This window comes from Zonotrichia leucophrys, chromosome 2 (assembly GCF_028769735.1).
Source record: "Zonotrichia leucophrys gambelii isolate GWCS_2022_RI chromosome 2, RI_Zleu_2.0, whole genome shotgun sequence".
Classification (NCBI taxonomy): Eukaryota; Metazoa; Chordata; class Aves; order Passeriformes; family Passerellidae; genus Zonotrichia; species Zonotrichia leucophrys.
Window position 1 is genome coordinate 62311133 of NC_088171.1, and position 19519 is coordinate 62330651.

Sequence of the window (19519 nt, forward strand, 5' to 3'; positions counted from 1 at the left end):
TTGCACCGACCCTTGCAGAAAGAGCACAGAGTCTTGGTTAATTGTCTTGGTTAATTTGCACAACAAAATGCAGGTGTGACATGGTTGGTAGCACAGGCAACACATACTCAAAGGCCAAGGCAAGCAGGAGCACACGTATGTGAGGCTGCTGAGCTGCTTGTGATTAAGTCTCTGCCACATTATCTGCTGCTGCTGCCACTGTCATTCCCTGCCTTAGCTGTTTAAATAATGCTACAAGTGTGTCTGCTCTGGGTTCTTGCACTTTCCTTATGTTGTGTGTGTGTGAGCCTCTGAGATCCCAGCATCCTTAACATCCCAAACTGGGCTTGCAAGGGCCAAGTGAAAGTAAAAAGCAAATGCCTGCTTATCGTGATGGCTTTTCCTGGTGTAAAGTTTCTGTGAGTGGCACTGCACAGAGGGGGTATTGTCTTTCAAACAACCAACCACACCAGTTTCTCTGAGTCTTTGCACTTTCCTTCCATCAGTTTCTGTGAGTCTTTGCACTTTCCTTCTTTACTCCAGATCAGAGAACCTCTGCATGCCACAGAGTTGAGCTGCACTGGATGTGCCAGTGTGACCCCAAGCTGGAGCAGGATGGGGGGATTAAGGTTCACTGAATTGTCACTGATGAGTTGGCACCCATCAGTCTTCTCCCTCTGAGGGAGAATCATGACACCTTCTACCCTCTTTTGGAATATACTTTGCTGTCTTCTGCTTTGGGTGGTGAGTATTTAGACACCATTTAGACAAGACTTGGGTAAAAATAATTTTAAACTTCACATCAGCTCTTTTGGATTACATCTTTTTAATGTGAAGGCTCTTCCACTTGCTTGGAAAGGATGCAATCAGAGCAGCCCTGTAAGGGCTTCAGTGGTTTCTGCTGCACCTCTGTCTGTGGAAGGGTGGGAGCAAGGTGTTAGCATTTTGAATGTAACTCTATGGTAAAAGACAAGTTCAGGACTTCTACTACAGCATCTGGATTTTGTGAGACCAGTGCAATTTTGTTCTTTTGTTGTTTTTGTTCTACACGTCTTGCACTAAAAATGAGAATTTATTTCTTTGGTTATAATTCTGTGATACTATTTATTATAAATGCTGGTTGCTTGCATGAGCAAGAAATAAATAGATATTGTCTCTGCTCCAAACAACTAGAATTCAGCATACCCAAATATTTAAATTATTGCATTATTCTATTGCATGACTGCCTGCATCACTGAAATAGAGCAACTGCACCAATGGAGCCAACAAACCTTTAATGGAAGCATTTTCATGAACAGCCAACACCATTTTGGACGTGGTCCACCAGAATAAAAGCACTTTGGGGCTATAGTATCTTGTTAAACACATTGTAAATGTTTTTGACAAGAAGCCTGGCAGGATCTAACCAGCCCTGGACAGCCAGCATGTCAGAGCATTTCCGAGTGAGATATATTATCCTGTCCTGGACTGATAGCTTCGGATAATCCTCTAATCCAAGTCATTGCTTAAATGTTGCAGCCTGCTTAGTTTTGCTTGGTCTGGGATGACTTGCTGCTGAAGAGCTCAGGGTGAATTTAAAAAAACACCAAAAGATTAAAAAGAAAAAAAAAAAAAAAAAAGAACTGTGACACTGTGACTGAATAAATGAATTTACCTCCAGCTGTCCAGGGTTCAGGCTGGACTTAAGGATGTTGTATCCCAGTGGTGTATTTGCTCTGTTAGAGACAGCTCCTGGCTCTGTTTTGACTGTGACTTTGATCTGTTTTTCCTCTGACTTCTGGGATTTTTGCTGAGGCTGTCAAAGAGAAGGTGACTTGAAGAAGGCAGCGTGATGTCAGTTTTGCTCTGGAGGACACTGAAGCTCTTGCTTGTCCTTGTGTCTGACAAGAGCAGCCTCTACTCCTGTCCTGTTTGCCCTCTGCATCTCTTGTGCTCCCACTGCCATCCATCCCTCCTTGCAGCAAGGCCAGACTGATTTTCACTTGCAGTAATCAAAGAACATTTGAGAAGCATATTCCTTTAGGAGTCTGCTTGATGGCAGAGCAAAGTTGTTTGCATTCAAACCACAAAACAATGGGGAATTGGAAGGCCTGTGTGGAAGATGCTGTGGAATGGAGGAATTCAGCTAGGGTGGCTGCCCGGTTCTCACTGCTAGTGAGCAGTGTCACATCAGCATTGTTGATTTTGCCCTTGTGCTGGGGTGGGGGACAGTCAGGTACTGGGGTAATATTTCAGTCCCAGGCTGCTTCCTGGCCCTGCCCTTTGCCAAGAGGACTGAGAAGGGGAATGATGTGCCCTGCACCTAGGCCAGGCTGGCAGCAGAGCGGAGCCTTCCTCCAAGGAGAGTGAAAGCCACCAGAGCCCAGCTGTGCCCTGGGGCAGCTGGAGCCTGACCTTCCTCATCTGCTTCTGCTTCAGGCTGTGTGCCTGTTGCATTCATATTGTTGTTAGCATATTTCTAGAGTCCCATACCTTCTCACAGCAGCTCTTCACAGCAGTGTTGCTCCTGCTTCTTCATCAGGGCTCCTCCAAGGCTCTCCCTGACTGACGAACCCACCCCACTTTTATCCCAGTTATCTTCATTAGCCACAGCTGCCACCCAATTAAGGACATCACAGCTGCAGCCCATTTAGAACAACTAGGACTGGGGCAAGGCCACTTACACAATACAGATATTTTACTAGGACTCCTACTATATTTCCCCCTTTGCTTTTTACTTACAGATATTCAAGTACTATACAGATATTCAAGTACAATACATACATTTCCCCATGACTCAAAGGCCATGTACAACACCCACAGCTCCTTGCTCAAAGGCGATGTTTCTGACAGCTCCTGGCTCTCACATGTGCCTGTTTAATCCCTTCTGTCACTGCCCAAGAAAAGTTACCACATGAGTTCACAAGGGAGAATGCTGAGAAGGCAAAGATTCCTAGCTCTGATGATTTTGATGATTTCCCCCCCTTTTCTTACCCCTGCTCTTAATTGTTCTGAGAACAGAGAGAATCCTCCCCCCCCCCACCAAGAATCAAAACAGTTTTTTGTTTTGCTTGTCTTTTACAGATCAATTTTGTAGCCTGTCAACTGTTTGCACTCTTGGCTGCATTTTGGTTTCGTATTTACTTGAGTCCCAGTCATGCCAGCTCTGCTGTTCGCCACGCATTTGCCACCCTCTTTGGAATATACTTTGCTGTCTTCTGCTTTGGGTGGTGAGTATTCAGTCACCATTTGGACAAGACTTGGGTAAAAACAATTTTAAACTTCACATCAGCTCTTTTGGATTACATCTTTTTAATCTGAAGGCTCTTAATGCTACCTTAAAAAAATATCCTAACCAACATAACCATTCCAAACCCTCAAAGTAGAGTGACTCATAAAATTATTTTTAAAGTGAAGTATTTAATTTAATTTGTGATGTTTGTTCTGGAAGTTAAAGCCACACCAGTCTGCTGTGAAGATACCTCTTCTGGAAAAGATGTATCCAACTTGAACGTGCACTTTGAGCCAGGCTACTCTTTCAGTTAAACATATGGATAATATCTTTTTAATAAGTATGTCTGTGTTGGATAGTCAGGCTATAAAGATGTCCTGTGGTAATCCAGGTTCACCGGTAGCCTGATATGACAGCACATTGATGTCGTTTGCGTGGAAAAATATTCTCTTGCTCTGAACTGCCAGCACTTCCAGGTAAAATAGAAATTATCTAAATACTCACTTTGTTGTCTTCAAGGTATTCCATTCATCTTTTTGTCCTGGTGATGATGAACTATGGCATTATGAACATGGCGAGTGTTCCCAACATCCACAGGTGAGCTGATGTGGCTGCAAGTCTACAGCTGCCCCTCTGATAACTTCTCTGCTTTCAGAGAGAATCATGAGGAGTTTTTAGAACCACCTTTTCTTCTTTCCTTCCCTTCTTTTCTTTTCTTTCCCAGTTGCAGAAGCTTTGTTCATGGAGTTACAGAAGCAGCTGTAATCTCATTTTGTGGGTTTTTTGGGTTGATGTATTGCATTTTCCTATGAAATTGCTGGCCTCAAAATTTGACTTTTGCAGGCATAATAATTTATGGACAAACCTTTGATTTTTAAAACATAATGAAGTCATGTTCTCCTTGGTCTTGTATTCTTCCAGATTGCAATTTATAATCCTTTTTAATGTGTTTTCCCCATTGCTGTTTGGCCTTTAGGTATTTTCCACTTATTCTTGAGTTAGGTTGTTCAAATAAGGTCACTGATGCAGCTTAGCTTAGTGATCCACAAAATGAGGTCTTGCTTTTGGTACTGGGCTTTGTGAAAAAGTAGAAAATACCAGAACTGTTATTGCTTAAAGCAGAAGCTTATGGTTTGGGTGTGTGACAGGTGTTTTCTGTCTCTGCACTGTCTGGCTGTCTCTGCAACTGCTCCTGAATGCTCAGAATCCACATAAATCTGGGCTGGGGAACGGAAACCCTTTCTACACTTGCCTTCAAGGCCAGGGCTGTCTGAGAATCTGATGGTCTGATAATCCTCTCACCTTCCTTTTTTTCCTGAAGAGACCCCTTTCTAATATCTGAATGGGAACCCTACTTATGATTTTCCTAATATTATTCACAAATGTGAACTGTAAAAAGCAATTCTGTCTATAGCAGTTACTTGCATTTTGCACCAGCAAGATAGGGCATTAATGAGGTATTTTTTTCTACCCTCTCACACAGTGTAAAGCTCAGAAGTCTAGAGATAATTAATAATGTAATAAAAAAGAAAGGCAATTGGACAATGTTTGTTAAAGAAATGCCATCCAGAGACCAAAATAAAAAGGTGTTACAAATTTGTTTTATGGTTTCCTGGTCATTGTCCCTGCCTGTCATTGAGGGAAATGCAGGAGTTAGTGGCTGTAGATCATAAGAACCAAGTGTACAAAGGAATCATCCACTAGTTATTTACATCTTCCCAGACAAGGTGGGGTGGTGATAAGGAAAAGGACACAGCTTCCATGGGAAACCCCCTCACTCTTCCTCTTTAGCCAATTAGCCACAGTGGGTAACAGCAAAACAGCTTTATACTGAAACAGATCAAGCCAGTTCATATAACGTCACTCGCTGCTGCAAGACAGTCAAGTGTTGATTTGAGTCAACGTGAAATGTCCATCCAACCTGCTGAAAAACCTCAGGAGTTCTGAGGGAGGATTGGGTTAGGACTTTTCTGTTGGGTTCTACCAGCCATATCAGTGTGATTCAAAGTGCAGCCACATTGTTAATTTTGGCAAAGTAACAATGTTTTCAAACCAGATGACAGAAAACTTGAACAAGGCCACTTTGAGGTCTCGACCTGTTCATACAGGGGAACAGATCCCTCAGAGTGGGGCTTCAAGACTTGGCTCTTTATTCCCCCATAAAAACGCAGTGGAAGAGAACAAATTAAATCAACTGCATAATTTAACTTTCATTCTCTTTTCCATGGTTATTTTTCACTAGTTTGCTCTCTGGTGAAGCTGGTAGCCTTCAAGGCCTATAAATGGATGAATTAATCCAGCATCAGAAATGCTCCCAGCTGCAGCAGCAGCTCAGTGTATCTCTCCCTGCTTGCCCCCTGTTTCAGTCTAAGTGCTTTGCACCTCAGCATGGGGGCTTATTTTAGATCCTTCATCTTGTCTCTCGCTGTTACATGTCTGACTCGCCTTTGGATGGATGCTTGCCATTCTCCCTTGATGAGAGGGGAACCCAAGGACCTTGCTGAGGCAGGACTGGATGCCTGACCCAGATAAAGTACCATAAATTCTACTCTGAATCTCCTAAAGAATCTGTCATATCCCTTCAGTCTCCCTTTCATCCAGCTGTTTGCTGTGGGCCACATGACCTGCAGGTTGCCTTGTGATCCATCACTGTCAATCACACTGCAGCTTATTAGCCCCCAGGGAGGAAAAACTCATTTCTTTTAAAACCAGCCATAATTTGACAAAGGCCTGGGTCTTTTTCAGCTGTCTGCTGTCTCCTTTTGTCTGATTTCACCTTTAGTTCTCCCCTGTGGTGGGTGATCTCATGGGTCCGTGGAGGACCCTTCTTGGCAATGTGTGCTGACCAGCCCCCAAGGCTCAGCCCTACCAGGCATGCAGGATGTGCCATCTCCTTCTGCAGTCTGTTGGTCCTTGCCTCTTCTGCCCTGCATGGACACCACAGAATAATAACCTCAGCTATGGAGGACCTGTCCCTGTGATGCCAGCCTTTCATTCTGGTGTCCCAGCTCTCCATTGCATGGTGTAATTTGCTTCATGTGTCAGTCTGTCTCCAAATATCCATCCAGTTCCTTCCTCCCTAGAATCCTCTTCCTTGCTAACATAAATACAGGCAGCAGTTACTTGTGTGAAAGGCTGCATCTGCCCATGCAGACACTGTAATATTTTTAGTCTTCAGACTGTTCAGCTGTTAAGGTAGAACCATGCTACTGCCCTGCCCAACAGAAGCGTGCTACCATATTGAAACACAGAATGAATTTATCACATCCTACCTAAGGAATGCTTCTGAAGTGATCTTCTGTTGTTATCATATTTCTAGAGTCCCATACCTCCTGGGTGGTTTTCTCACAAGCAGCTCTTCACAGCAGTGTTGCTCCTGCTTCTTCATCAGGGCTCCTCCAAGGCTCTCCCTGACTGATGAACCCACCCCACTTTTATCCCAGTTATCTTCATTAGCCACAGCTGCCACCCAATTAAGGACATCACAGCTGCAGCCCATTTAGAACAACCGGGACTTACCAGGGCAAGGCCTATATACAGATATTCAAGTATTATAACCTTCTAGGTCCTTTCCAGACCATCTGATTCTGATTTTTCTGGAAGATAGTGTGCTTCAGTATGGAGAGCTGAAAAGATTGAGCTATGTGCCATCATCTGCCTTTATATAAAATCATGAGAGAGAGAATACCTTAAGCTTGAAATATTTCAGTATTTGCTAGATCTGAGGCAGAGTTGTAAATAAAGAACATTTACCAACCAAAATGCAGTGGATAACTTCAGTGAATGACATACAGTATCATCTGGTTTCAAATACTTAAGTTGGACCAGAAATTTCAAAATAATATGTGAAGATGGGAGCTTTGAAAATTCAATTTTGCAACTTGAATTGATCCTATTTCTTCTTCCATTTTTTCTGTACCCCCTGAATGAGGAGACACCTCTGTAAGGTTTCAGCTGGGTACACAAAACCATCAGCCCCCTTTGAGAATTTCTTCCAGGTCTCGTAGCATAGCTCCAGACTTTTTAACAATCTGATTTGAAAAAATCGAAACTAGCCCAACCCAATTTGAGTGATTCTAGTTTTTGTTGGTAACTGTGTGTTCTGTTTTTAGGTACTCCTTTGTCGTAGCCATGGGATACCTCACACTGTGCCACATAAGCCGAATATACATATTTCATTATGGCATTCTCACTACAGACTTTTCCGGGTGAGTGACTCTGCAAACTGGTTCCCTTGTCAATCAGTATTAGTTGATTTCAGTAAGTTGTAAGAATAATTTTTATCTTATCTGTGGAGCACCTGCAATTTTGTTTCCCTTAAGCTTTTTCTGAGGCTTTTGTTGTGATCTTTGTGGTTTGGTTGGAGTTTGTTTTGTTTTGGGTTTGAGTGGGGTTTTTTGTTTATTTCTTTGGGTTTTGGTTTTGTTTTTTAAAAAAGGAATAAGCGCTGTATGATTTTTAAGCACCGATTCATCATTTCTGCCGTTCTCTAGCTCTAGAAGGTAGAGCTAGCTAACTAAGCTCTACCTTCCCAAATGCAGCAGGGAAGGTTAGCTAGCCAGGCTTCCCTGCAGAGCATCCTGGGAGGGCAGGTTGGGCAGTCTCTCCCTGGAGCTGTAGGAGTGCCTTACGTGGCTGATGGTGGTCTGCCCTGAGGGGTGGGTGGGCTGCTCTCCTTCCAGCTTCCTAGGCTCAGCTGTCAGCTCTGTGTCTCCTCTCCCCCATTCCATTACCTTGAAGCCCCAGCTGGGAAGGTGTTTCCCAGCCCAGGCTCTCCAGGATGTGAGGGCAGGACTTGGGCAGGGATGAGATGCTGGAGGAGCTGGGGGAGTAACCCAGGCAGAGAGACAAGAGATCAGCTCAGGTTGTCAGCACTGGTTCTCTCATGGGGCCAGCTTGTGGCTGCTGCTTAAACAGCACAACTTTTTGCATGCTGTGATATGTGTGAAATGGTTTTCATACACACTGTGGTCTCTGATTGCACTCAGAGAAGCAGTGGAGGATGCTTTGCAAAGATAAAGACAGCTAACCAACCCTGTGTGCTTTGTTTGTGGGAGGAAGGTGTGCTTTTGTGTGATTTGAAACCAGCGTGCTAATCTGTATTCCACTTGTCTAATTGAATGTCTGAAGGCACAGTAATTAGTAAAATACCAGGAAAAATTTCTGTAAACTTGCACAGAAACTTTTACATGACTCTTCCAAGTCTCTTTCATCTTGCAGGCACAGAGTCGGAGAATGAAGGTTTTTGCTGTCCTTGTGCATATGTCTCTCTCTTTGAGGTGATGGGTTTCAGCATTTAATTAAACTTCAGGTGGTGGAGGGGAAGTTTCTCTCAAACTCCTGAGGTTTTTTTATTAAGGAGGCTTCAGTAATGGGAACTTATATGTTTAAAGAAATTTAGTTCTGTAATTTTTTCTGCAGTTCTTTTAATGCACAAAAGCATATCCTCAAAGAGCATGACATACCAAGAAGGCTATAAATGGGATTGGAATTCTATAGTGCAGTGTGTGTAAGAGACAGAGAGATAAATGTGAGAGATCATGCTTTTCTGAATGCTGTGCTCAGAAATGCACTGTCAGGCATATTAGCTCTCTCTCTCTGAATACATTTAATAAAGAGCCAGCTGAGACTGGAGGTGAAAGAAGAGGAATGGTGGTTGTTTGTTATGGATTAGGTAGTGTTCTCTGCTCCCTTAATGGAAAAGTAACTACTCTTATTTAATGATGAGCTTGGGGATAATAATGGTACTGGAAAAATAATGCTTGAACTTCCTCTGTTATTTGATTTTAACTTGGTGTTCAAGATACACACCAATTCCTAAACTTCAGTCAGAAGTAAAACCTACCAAGTAGTAAACAAGTGGAAAATGTACTATGGATATGAATTGCACCTTCATGATATATTTTAAAAGCTAAGAATAAATAAAAATACTGTAGTGGTATCAATAAAAACTTGCAATCCAAAGTGTTGAAACCCAGATCACCCTCATAAATCTATCTTAAAACCTGTTTTCTTCAGCTGTCAATATGTGTCCATTGAAGCTTTTTGCACATACCTGAAGAGATGTGATGATCCAGAGAGGCAAAATATACTCCCTGGACACAGTTTTACCATGTTTGAGCAGCAACTGAGCCTCCTCTTGCTCGTTCTCCCTTATTTGATGGTTCCTCATCTGTTGCATGTGGCAATAGGGAATCATTAGGACAGGGTGTGGCTGGGAGGATGGCATTGAAGTTCTCCCTCAGGGTTTCAGAAATGAGTGAGCCAGAACCATGGAGCTGTGCCCATCTCCCTCTGCCCTCCCACAGTTTTGGGTGAATGTGGCTGGGGATATATATTGAGAAGGCAAGACACTGGACTTGGGGGAATCTTTAAGATGCAACAAAAACCCATCAGCTGCTGGCTTGCATTTTGAGGTTTCAGTACCCCACGACTCTGGTGATACCTGGTTGCAAGGAGGAAGTTTTAATCCACATCAAATAGGCACATAACCAGTTCTATTGCCCTCAGCTTTCCAGTGTCAGTTCTGAAGTGTCCCTGAAATGACAAGCCAGATGATCATGGAGTGTTTCCCAGTGGCAGTGCTGAAAGCCAGCATTCCTCATTTGCTCTCTTGGCCTGCCTTGTGCACTCAACAACTTGCACGCATAACCCTTTTGAAGTGTGCTTGCAAATACATTTTTGGGGCGTTTTTACTAATAGTTGGTTGTGCTATTTGTTTGGAGCCCTTCCATTTTGAGAACAGAGCTTATAAAATGCAGGTAGAGATGGAGAGAACAAAGTAACTTTTGAGTCATATCTTAAGCAAACTGGAAAATGAAAGATCAAGCTATGGCATATAACTTCCAGGTTACAGAATAAGAAATAATGGACTTCTTACCTGCTGGTGACTAGTTAATTCTTGACTCCTTCAAAGGGAAGGTCACTGAGTCCCACTGTCAAAACTGTATTCAAGCTGCTTGCAGCTATTTCTTGATTTAAGAGTTTTTCATGTATTGCATAGTACTTAAGGAAAAACTCTTTTTTTAAAAGAGTTTACTTAAAGAAAAACAACTGTTTTTGTTTTTTTTTAACTATTGCCAGGTTTTAAGGAAAACAATTTCCAGCTTGCTGCACTTCAATTTTAATTACTTTTAAAAAATATGTATGTATTTTATCAAATTTCTTTCAGTTATATTATTTCTCAAATAAGTGATGATGTAATTTAGGAGTTTTCTCTTTACTACTTCCTCAAAAATCCTATTTGTTTAGAACGCTAATTGTACAATAACTGAATCCTGTGCTTCCCCCTTAATTCAAATCAATCTTTGAGAGAAACATGCATGTTTTATTTTGCTTGGTTTGCCATGACATTTGTACATTGTACCTGGAAAAACTAAATCCTAACTCTTTCTCTCTCTTATTTCTTCTTCTTTATGCTAAGAGGATTATGCTGGTAAGTTGCCTGCCTATACAACTTTATAAAACCCATAATAATATCATACAGTTTGTGTTTTTTCCCTTTGTATCACAGGCTCAGCTTGAGTATAGCAATATGATAGCTTTAAGGAAAATTAGTTTAAAATAAGGAATCTTGATTCTGATTTTTGGAAAGTAGTAATAGAGTTTCAGTGTAGCAACCTTCATGACCAAATGCCATATGCACATGATCACCCCTATAAAATTCAGAAGGTATGGAACTTGTGTCTTTTTCAATCCTTTGCTTGATTAGGGCCATAGAGCTTTTTAGTTTCCTCTTTAAATTCTTGCAGTGTCTGAGCAAAATTTCCTAATATTGCAGGTTATTCAATGAAATGCCAGAGAATGATTGTGCATATGGGAGTTTCTTTCACATATGAGTAGTGGCTGAGAGATCTGGGGTTGTTTAGCCTGGAGAACAGGAGGGGTCTTATCAGTCTTTACAACTGCTTGAAAGGAGATTGTAGCAAGGCAGGGGTAAGTTGCTTCTTCCATATAAGAAGAGACAGGACAAGAGGAGATGGCCTCAGGTTATGCCAGGAGAGGTTTGGACTGGATGTTAGGAAGAGTTTCTTCATGGAAAGTGTTTCTAAGCATTGGAACAGGCTGCTCAAGGAAGTGGTGGAGTCACCATCCCTGGAAGTGTTCAAAAAGATGCAGTTATGGCACCTGGGGACATGGTTTAGTGGTGAAGATGGCAGTGCTGGGTTAACAGTTGGACTCAATGATCCTAGAGATCTTTTCTAGACTTAATGATTCTATGATTCTTGCTGCCATTCCTTATGGAAGAGAAACTCAGTTTGTGAAGATCACTACAACACACAGTGGCACTGTTTTCAATCTTATGTTGATCTTAGAGAGACCCCAGCTGAAGTACCTGGGAGACTTGAGCAGTTTTCCTCTCCACGTGTCAAATCTGTAGCTCTTACACAAGTGCTTTGGTGGACATCACTCCCCAGACACCACCTTTGTGTTCACCCTCTCCCAAAGGCAGAGCAGCAGCAGCAGCATCCTCAGCAAACCCCCTAGAAAGGGATGATTGTTGAGAGAGCCCTCTCAAAAAGCCAGATATATATAAGCAGAAGCTTCAGTAACAAGTGTCACTTCAGGCAGTGAATTTTTGCTGGGTGGTTAGTGCTTGGTTGCTGGCTTTTCCTCTCTTAGTGGCTTCTTGTTTCAACCACAAAAGGAAGGAATAAAAGTACAGCAGCCGTTTTTCACAAAGGAAATACATTTGCTGATGAAAGCAAAGATAGATGTTACCATATGAAAACACAGAGCAGAAATGTTGTCTGGTCCTGCAATTTCAGCTGGTTATTTTTATTTTCTTGTCTTCTAAATGTATGACATGCAGTCCATTGCTGCAGTGTCTGTTCCTGCAGCGCTGGGGAACCTTGGTGTGCAGCTGGTCCCCAGAGGCAGTGCAGCAGCGCAGGTGCAGGGCGAGTAAGGCAGGGTCAGTCTGTTTTCCATGCCTGCTTTGCTGCTTGGCTGCTTGGCTGGGTGCTTATGCGCTGGAAACAGCCCTGAGATCACTTACCACTGGAGTCACAGGAGCCCTGCAAGAACTGCTGTGTGGGAACTAAGCAGAATTCAAGCAGGCAATCACTACTAGAGAGCTCCACACATCTAGTATATCCCTGGGCACTTCTCCAGAAGTAAACACTCTTTTAAGTGAAATGCATCTACCATGAAGGCTTAAGAAATACTGCTTGGGAGGTTTCACACACAGACACACGCAGAGGCAGCACATCACATGAAGGAAATTGTAACTTGCTTTGGAGGTGGCAAGTGTGTTTAGTGAAGTGTTTTTCCTCTGATGTACTTCAGTTCCTCTTCCTTTTACTGTTGAAAGCAAAAGTAAGAGCTCACTGCCAGCTTGGCCATCCCCTTGTCAGCAATGGTTACTGTCACAGCAGGGTGTGACTGTGTGAATTTCTTGTCGTGGCTTCAGCGCTGCAGAGGTAACCCTGAAATACATGTTTGCTGTTCTGGACTCTTGTCTGCTATGAGCCTTTTGACTCCACCTCCTCTCTTAGTGAAATCAGGTCAGTGGAAACTATTTCTAGCAAGCGTGTGCCAGACTTCTCCACGGGATTACCTAAGGTCAAGCAGACTGTGCTTGGAAAACGTCTTTTCTCTCGTAAGCATTGAAACTTGCTCCATGCAGAAGCCAGCCTGTGATGCAGTGAGGTCCCCCACAGTGGCTGACAAACAAAACATCTGTACTTCCACTGGCCTGTGCTTCTGGAAAATTTATTGTCTTGGAGAAAGCTGGATTTAAAATTATATTCACTGATATGTTTTCATTTAGAAGGTTCATTTAGGGGAGTAAACCCCTCTATTGAGCATTCTCTGTAAACAGATCTATCTTAGTCTTGTGCTATTTTTCAAGGCATCTAATGTGAGGTAAACAAAACCCTGAAGCTGTCTTCACCTTATGTTATATGCCTTGAAAAATAAAATTGTCCCTGGGTCAATTTCTTGATTTCTTTTTTTCTTAATTAAAAGTTGACCACTATGGTTTGTGTGTAGGAGGTACTGCACAGCTACAACCTAAGATTAAACTCATAGCCAATACATAAAACATGGGAAGGGAGGGGAAATCACGCCATATATAAATCAGATTCAGTGTTTCTGTGGTAGTTTGTAACTGTAGTGCTTAATAGGACACGTGGAGAGGGTGTGGAATCACTACTGAGCATGTGGCTGCAAAGCAATCAGTAGGTGTTCAAATGTGATGGGTTGCAAGTTGCTTAGGCTTCTAAATGTGTTTTATTTCAAATGCTTCCTTCCTAGGGATAAGTCTTTGTGCTTCATCTGTAAGTGCAAGTGTAGTAGGTAGATTTTCTTTTTGAATTCAACCGAACTGCTCCTCTCCAAAAATCTGTGCATGGCAAAATTTGGGAGTAAGAAAAGACATTGGGAGATTTATAGTTTTGTTAACTTCCCTTCTTATTTTTAGCACTACTGACTTTTCCCAGTAGAGTCTAAGGGTTAAAATAGTACCATATTGGAAACAGTTGACTATATGTGATATGGTGCTGTATGTAATGTATTAACTTACTCAATGTTTTATTGCTGTTTTAAGTTACAGCTTGCCTGAGAGGCTGAATAGAAATGGCAATTCGATACTCTGGTATTTCAAAATTTTAATAATCAAAACTCACATGTTTAGGAATTTATGATTCTTCCCTCCCCACTCCCTGCCCTTAAGAGAGAGTTCCAATAATGTCATTATTTTGTTGTGCTCTGCCTTTTGCTGCAGCATAGACATGGCCCCGCTGAGATCAAGTCAGAGGGGAATGGTGGACAGGAGGAGAGGAGGGAGGAAGATGCTCCCTGTTCAGCTGGAACATTGCTTACCCTTTGTGTGAGATGTTGGATGATACCTGACACTGATCTCGTGAAAGATTTAGTGTGTGTCATCCCACTGCCACTCTACAGCAGTTTTCCACCTTCCTGAATAGGGTAAAAAAGAGATCACAGAATCATTTAGATTGAAAAAGACCTCTGAGATTGTCAAATCCAATTTATGAACAATCACTACCATGTCAACTGAGTGCCACATCCAGTCCTTCCTTAAACACCTCCACGGACAGTGACTCCAACACCTCCTTGGGAAGTCTCCATTCCAATGTCTAAATCACTCTTTCTGTAAAAAATTTCCTTGGATGTCTAACCTAAACCTCCCCTGTTGCAGCTCAAAAGAGGAGACCAACTCCCACCTGGTTACACCCTCAGGCAGTTGTAGAGAGTGATAAGGTCCCCTCAAGGCTCTTTTCACCAGACTTAACAATCCCAGCTCCCTCAGTCATCTTTGGACTTGTGCTTCAGACCCTTCCACAGCTCCATTGTCCTTCTCTGGACATGGTGCAGCCCCTCAGTGTCCTCTGAATTGCACTGAGCACAGGATTGGAGGTGTGGCCTCACTGGTACATGGGGACAATCACTGCCCTGATCCTGCTGGCCATGCTATTGCTGACACAGGCCAGGATGCCATTGGCCTTCTTGGCCACCTGGGCACTGCTGGTTCTTGTTCAGCTGGCTGCTGACCAGCACCCCCCAGGTCCTTTTCTGCTGGGCCACTTTCCAGCCACTCTGGAAAATACGTATGTCATGTAGTACGATGATGTCAGGAGGGAAAACAGGAGGTATCTAATGATGCCTCCTTCCCACTCGCCCTGACAGACATGTCATTTTTGTTATCCCTTGTCTCCTCTGGAGCTAGGAGATTTGAGGGAGAAAGACTGTCCATCTTTTCTGATGAAAGTACAGGAAAGGCTGACTAGTTCTCTTGGCTTACAATGTGCCATCAATGAGGCAATGACTTCCTAATATAGATGAGGAGAGCCTCTCTCCTCTGTGTTTATATGTAGTATGACTTCAGTGCAGGCTTTACTCCTGCTGCCCTCAGATTGTTTGCATTTTGGTTCTCTCTGGTTTACCATGGGGGCCTTGTCTAAGACAAGCGTCTAAATTTAGACACTTGAAGTCATACGGTTTTGGCCCAGAGCCCGAGGTTTAAAGTTACCCACTTCAATGTTGGCGTGAAGTCCTTGCCATAAGAAACATATGCAACAAATTGAAGCAATTTGAAACAAGTGGTAATGTTCCCCCATAAAGCTAAAATGGTCAAACACTTTAAAAAAAAATTTGTGTTTATTGCAGTAAAACTTCTTCATTCAGTGACAGCCTCTGTGTCTCTTAAGGATTAAAAAAATCTGCCTTTTCATATGCTTAAAGGATTAGGATTTATGTATCTTTGAAAGCAAAGCTAAATTTTGTCTGGGAAAATCTACTTTGAGAAACAGGATGTTGAAGATAATGGTAAAAACAGCTTATAAATCACTTTTCTTGAAAGCTTAATTGGAATTAAGTTTAGAATGACTGTTTGACAATATTGCTGAAAGGTGAAAATCATTGTTGAATTTGTCCATTCCTTAGTTATTATCAGTAGTCTAGGTGACCCAAGAAAAGCTGCTGTATAAACTCCTCCATTACAATTGTATTCAAGTTCTGTGCATATTTAAGCCTATTCTGAATTTTTTGTGCAAACTTTTTTTCATTAGCAGTTCAAGTAGGTACTTCTGAAATGATAAAAGCTGTTTCTGATTAAGTAATTTGCTGACATCGCATGTTCTGGTTTTGGGTAGAAAATGCAATTTACCCACACAGAATTACTAGTGGACTCTTGGAAAAGATCAACCATATTAAGTGTTAAAAAAAAGACCACTTCAAATGAAAGAATGTCTTTTGCCAATATTTGTGTGTTTACCATGCTCAACCTAAGAATTATCTTGAGAATCTGTTTGATTATATTAGTGGGATAATCAGGTTGTAAACAGCTTATCTCAGCCATTGGGTTTACATTTGATTGTAACCTGTAGGTTGATTTAGTTAAGAATAGTCCAGAATATCTTGAAAATCTCTGTAGAACATAATATTTGACTGTTATTTTAGACAGAGACTTCACAGAATGTAAGTTTCACCTTTTTTGTTTTACCTTGAGAAATCTGTGAGACAAACACAGTGCTTGAATTAAAAAAAAACCCAAAAACCAAAAAACCCTCAACTTTTTTCTTTAATTGTGTTCCAGAAAATATATTACAGTAGTTAAAATGAACTGCTGTAATGTTTGGCACAATCATCTCTGTCTCTTAAAGAAGTTCCATATACTGGTCAAACCGTGTAAATAGTTAAATAAATGTTACAAACTCAAGTTTTCGTTTCCAGGTTGAAGACATCATTTGTGTTCAAACAGAAACCTCCATCTGGTTAAAGTTGTTAATTTATTCTCAAATGGAGAAACAACCATTGTATTAATCCTCAGTGAAGACAGACATCTTTTGTGGTACTGGTTTTACATACATTTATCACAACCAGTGCTTTTAAAATAGTGGTGTGTCCTCATCACCCATTCCCATCTTGTGGCTATTGTGGTTGTGAGAAGTCTGGGCACCCTGTGCTGCTGTCTCCCGTGGCAGGGAGATGGGGAGCAGCAGTGTGAGGGGGTGCTTATCCCTTGCTTTGCCTGCTATGGGTCCTTCCAGATTGCAGATGTTCAGTGCCAGGTTTCATGTTTAGGGTGCCACCATTGATGGAGGAACTGGTCAGTTGTCCCCATGGTTTTCCTCCCATCTTTTTTCTTACCTTCCTCTAAATACACTTGGCTGTGTCCTTTATCCTTGTGGGAACGAGCTCCTGAGGCCACCAAGCTGAGTTTAGTCTTTTTCCCCATTCCTTAGCTGCAGCAGCTCACATTTGCCTTCAGTGCAAGAAGCTCTGTAAAGCTGGATATGAGAAGTATGAGTGGCCCTACTGGGAGTAGTGGCTATTTCTTTGTGGCATGTTTAGTTGGCACCAGAGCTGCTGGGTAGCTGCAAGCCTGGCTCAGGTACAAGCAGCTCCTTTTTCCAGGAGCTCCAGATCCCACATGCCCATATACTCCCAGTTGGATGGTGTAGCTTCTACAGGCTGTTCACAACGCAGATGCATGGTCAATAACCAAGTGGGAAACTGCTGTGCTGACAGCTATTCTGGTATTTGCACACAGTCCTAATTGATAGAGCTATTCATGTGGGGAAATAAGCATCTGTATCTGCAGAGTCAACATTTTTTTAGGGCACTGAGGAGACAGACAATAGGAGAGTAACAAACAGTAAGAAGAGCCGGAGTTGGGTTACAGCAGCACTGCTGTATTCTACTGTTGCATTGTATGGAGCTTCAGTTTAGTCTCTGCCTGAAAAGAAGCTCAGTGGGCTGCAGGAGCTGGTGCTTCCTGGTGGTGTGATTTCTTCTGAACTACAATTTGCACTGCTGCACGATAGGGAGATATAAAATAAGGCTTTGTGTGCACTTAGCAATTAAAAATTCCAGTGCAAGTTACTGTGGGGTTGTTTTGAACCCAGGCAATTGTCTTATGCCTGAGTGCCTCCTTCAGCTTTAATTGGATGTTTTCCACTTGTTGCTAATACAGTTATGCCTTTTAAAGGCATAAAGACATTCAGTGAGAAAATTGGGAATAATTTGTATTACAAGACATGTAACTGTTGTTTCTGTCTTTGTTATAGTCCGCTGATGATAATTACACAGAAGATCACAACACTTGCATGCCAGCTACATGATGGTAAGAAAAGGAATCTCTGTCCTGAAGACAGCCTTTATATACCAGTGAATTCTATGGTTGATTTATGGAGTGAATGAATGTAGTGCAGTGAGTTGTTCCAAGTGAAGAAGAAAAATGCTTTATGGAGGAAAAATTAGAAACTTGAAGTTTTGATCAGTTTCTAGGATCAAACTCTCTTTGCAAAATCAGAGATAACTGTTTTCCCCTTTGGGTATTCTACTTCCTTGCGGCCTAATTTGGATTTTAGCTAGTGCCAATATCTCCTGTTTAGATGCTACAGTGCATCTCCATTAAGTTCTCTGAAGCTGTTACAGATTCTCACAAGTCAAGAGCTGATGATACATACACTCAGTCATTAATGTTAATTTAGCAAAAAATATGCTAGCACTGATATATGCAGTGGTAATATACTCCATGAGTTGTGAGAGATAGAATTCAGTAGCTTTTCCCCAGTGCAGAGAGAAGCACAGTTGCAAGCAAAATAACATTGTCTTCAGTCTTGTGCTGTGCTGTGACAAAGAGCACTATTATTTCCCAGTAAAACGCCTCTGTCTACTACAGTGCAAAGGCTAAAAATGCCATTTGTCGTCAGTAGCATTATTGCTTGTGCCTACTGATGTTGCAGTGCGAATTTCTGATGGTCTGAGGCCCACTGCCTTACAAGTTATGGGTTGTGACAGTGTTCACAGGGGTCTTAGGGAGAGGGAAGAGACAAGGATCTGACTCCATGTTTCAGAAGGCTTGATTTATTAATTTATGATATATATTATATTAAAACTATATTAAAAGAATAGAAGAAAGAATTTCATCAGAAGGCTAGCTAAGAATAGAAAAAGAAGGAATGATAACAAAACCTTCTGTCCTAGAGAGAGAGAGTCCAAGCCAGCTGACTGTGATTGGCCATTAATTAGAAACAACCAACATGGGCCAATCAAAGCTCCACCTGTTGCATTCCACAGCAGCAGATAATCAATGTTTGCATTTATTCCTGAGGCCTCTGAGCTTCTCAGGAGGAAAAATCCTAAGGAAAGGATTTTTTCATAAAAGGTGTCTGTGACAGTGGGTGACTGAATAAGTGCCTTGCTATAGAGTTGTTGCGAGCAAGGATTTAGGTGAAGGCACACGGGGGTCTGATATTGTTTGCAAGCCAGGTTTGCACAAGTGAATCTAATGCTTTTATCTGGGTATAATAGATACAGCTGGAAGCTTGGCTAATTGACCATGTTGTATGCATTCATGTTGCTGTGGCTTATCTGCTTCTGGAAGTTGAGTCAGCTCAGGTATTGCTGCAGTTCCACAGCAATATGCAGCCAAGGTACACAGCTAGGATGTTGAAGGTAAACGACCAGACAGAAAGGAAAAAGACAGCAGCAGAGGCAGAAGCATTCTAAACAGACCAGAATTCCTGCAGATTAATGATGGTGGAAAAGGCTCATTACATTGCAAACATCCATATATGGAGCAGTTGATCAAATGAAGGCAGCTTGCAGTTCAAGCATCAGTGGCAAATTTGTATTTGTAAAAATTTAACACAGCTGTCCGTAAATTGAAACAGACAAACAAAATACCCAGTCCTTTAAGTAATTAGGTGCTAATTGTTTCTCTGAAATTCAGGCCCTCCCAGTATTTACAAACTGAAACAGTGGAGAGAGAATGGAAATGAGCAGCTTATCAGCAGCAGTTTTAGGATGTGGGTCCTGTGTCTGTATTGGTAATTATGGCCAGCATGTTTAGAACAGTAG

At 42.0% G+C, this 19519-nt stretch overlaps 1 protein-coding gene across 1 annotated transcript in view; it reads left to right on the forward strand.

Moving 5' to 3' along the window:
• The window catches only part of MBOAT1 (membrane bound O-acyltransferase domain containing 1), a 57471-nt gene that overhangs the window by 20522 nt on the left and 17430 nt on the right, over positions 1-19519 (forward strand). The window contains exons 2-5 of the mRNA XM_064705183.1: positions 3043-3188; positions 3710-3787; positions 7303-7398; positions 17722-17777. Coding sequence (XP_064561253.1) covers positions 3043-3188; positions 3710-3787; positions 7303-7398; positions 17722-17777 — 376 coding nt within the window. The remainder of the gene's footprint in view (positions 1-3042; positions 3189-3709; positions 3788-7302; positions 7399-17721; positions 17778-19519) is intronic.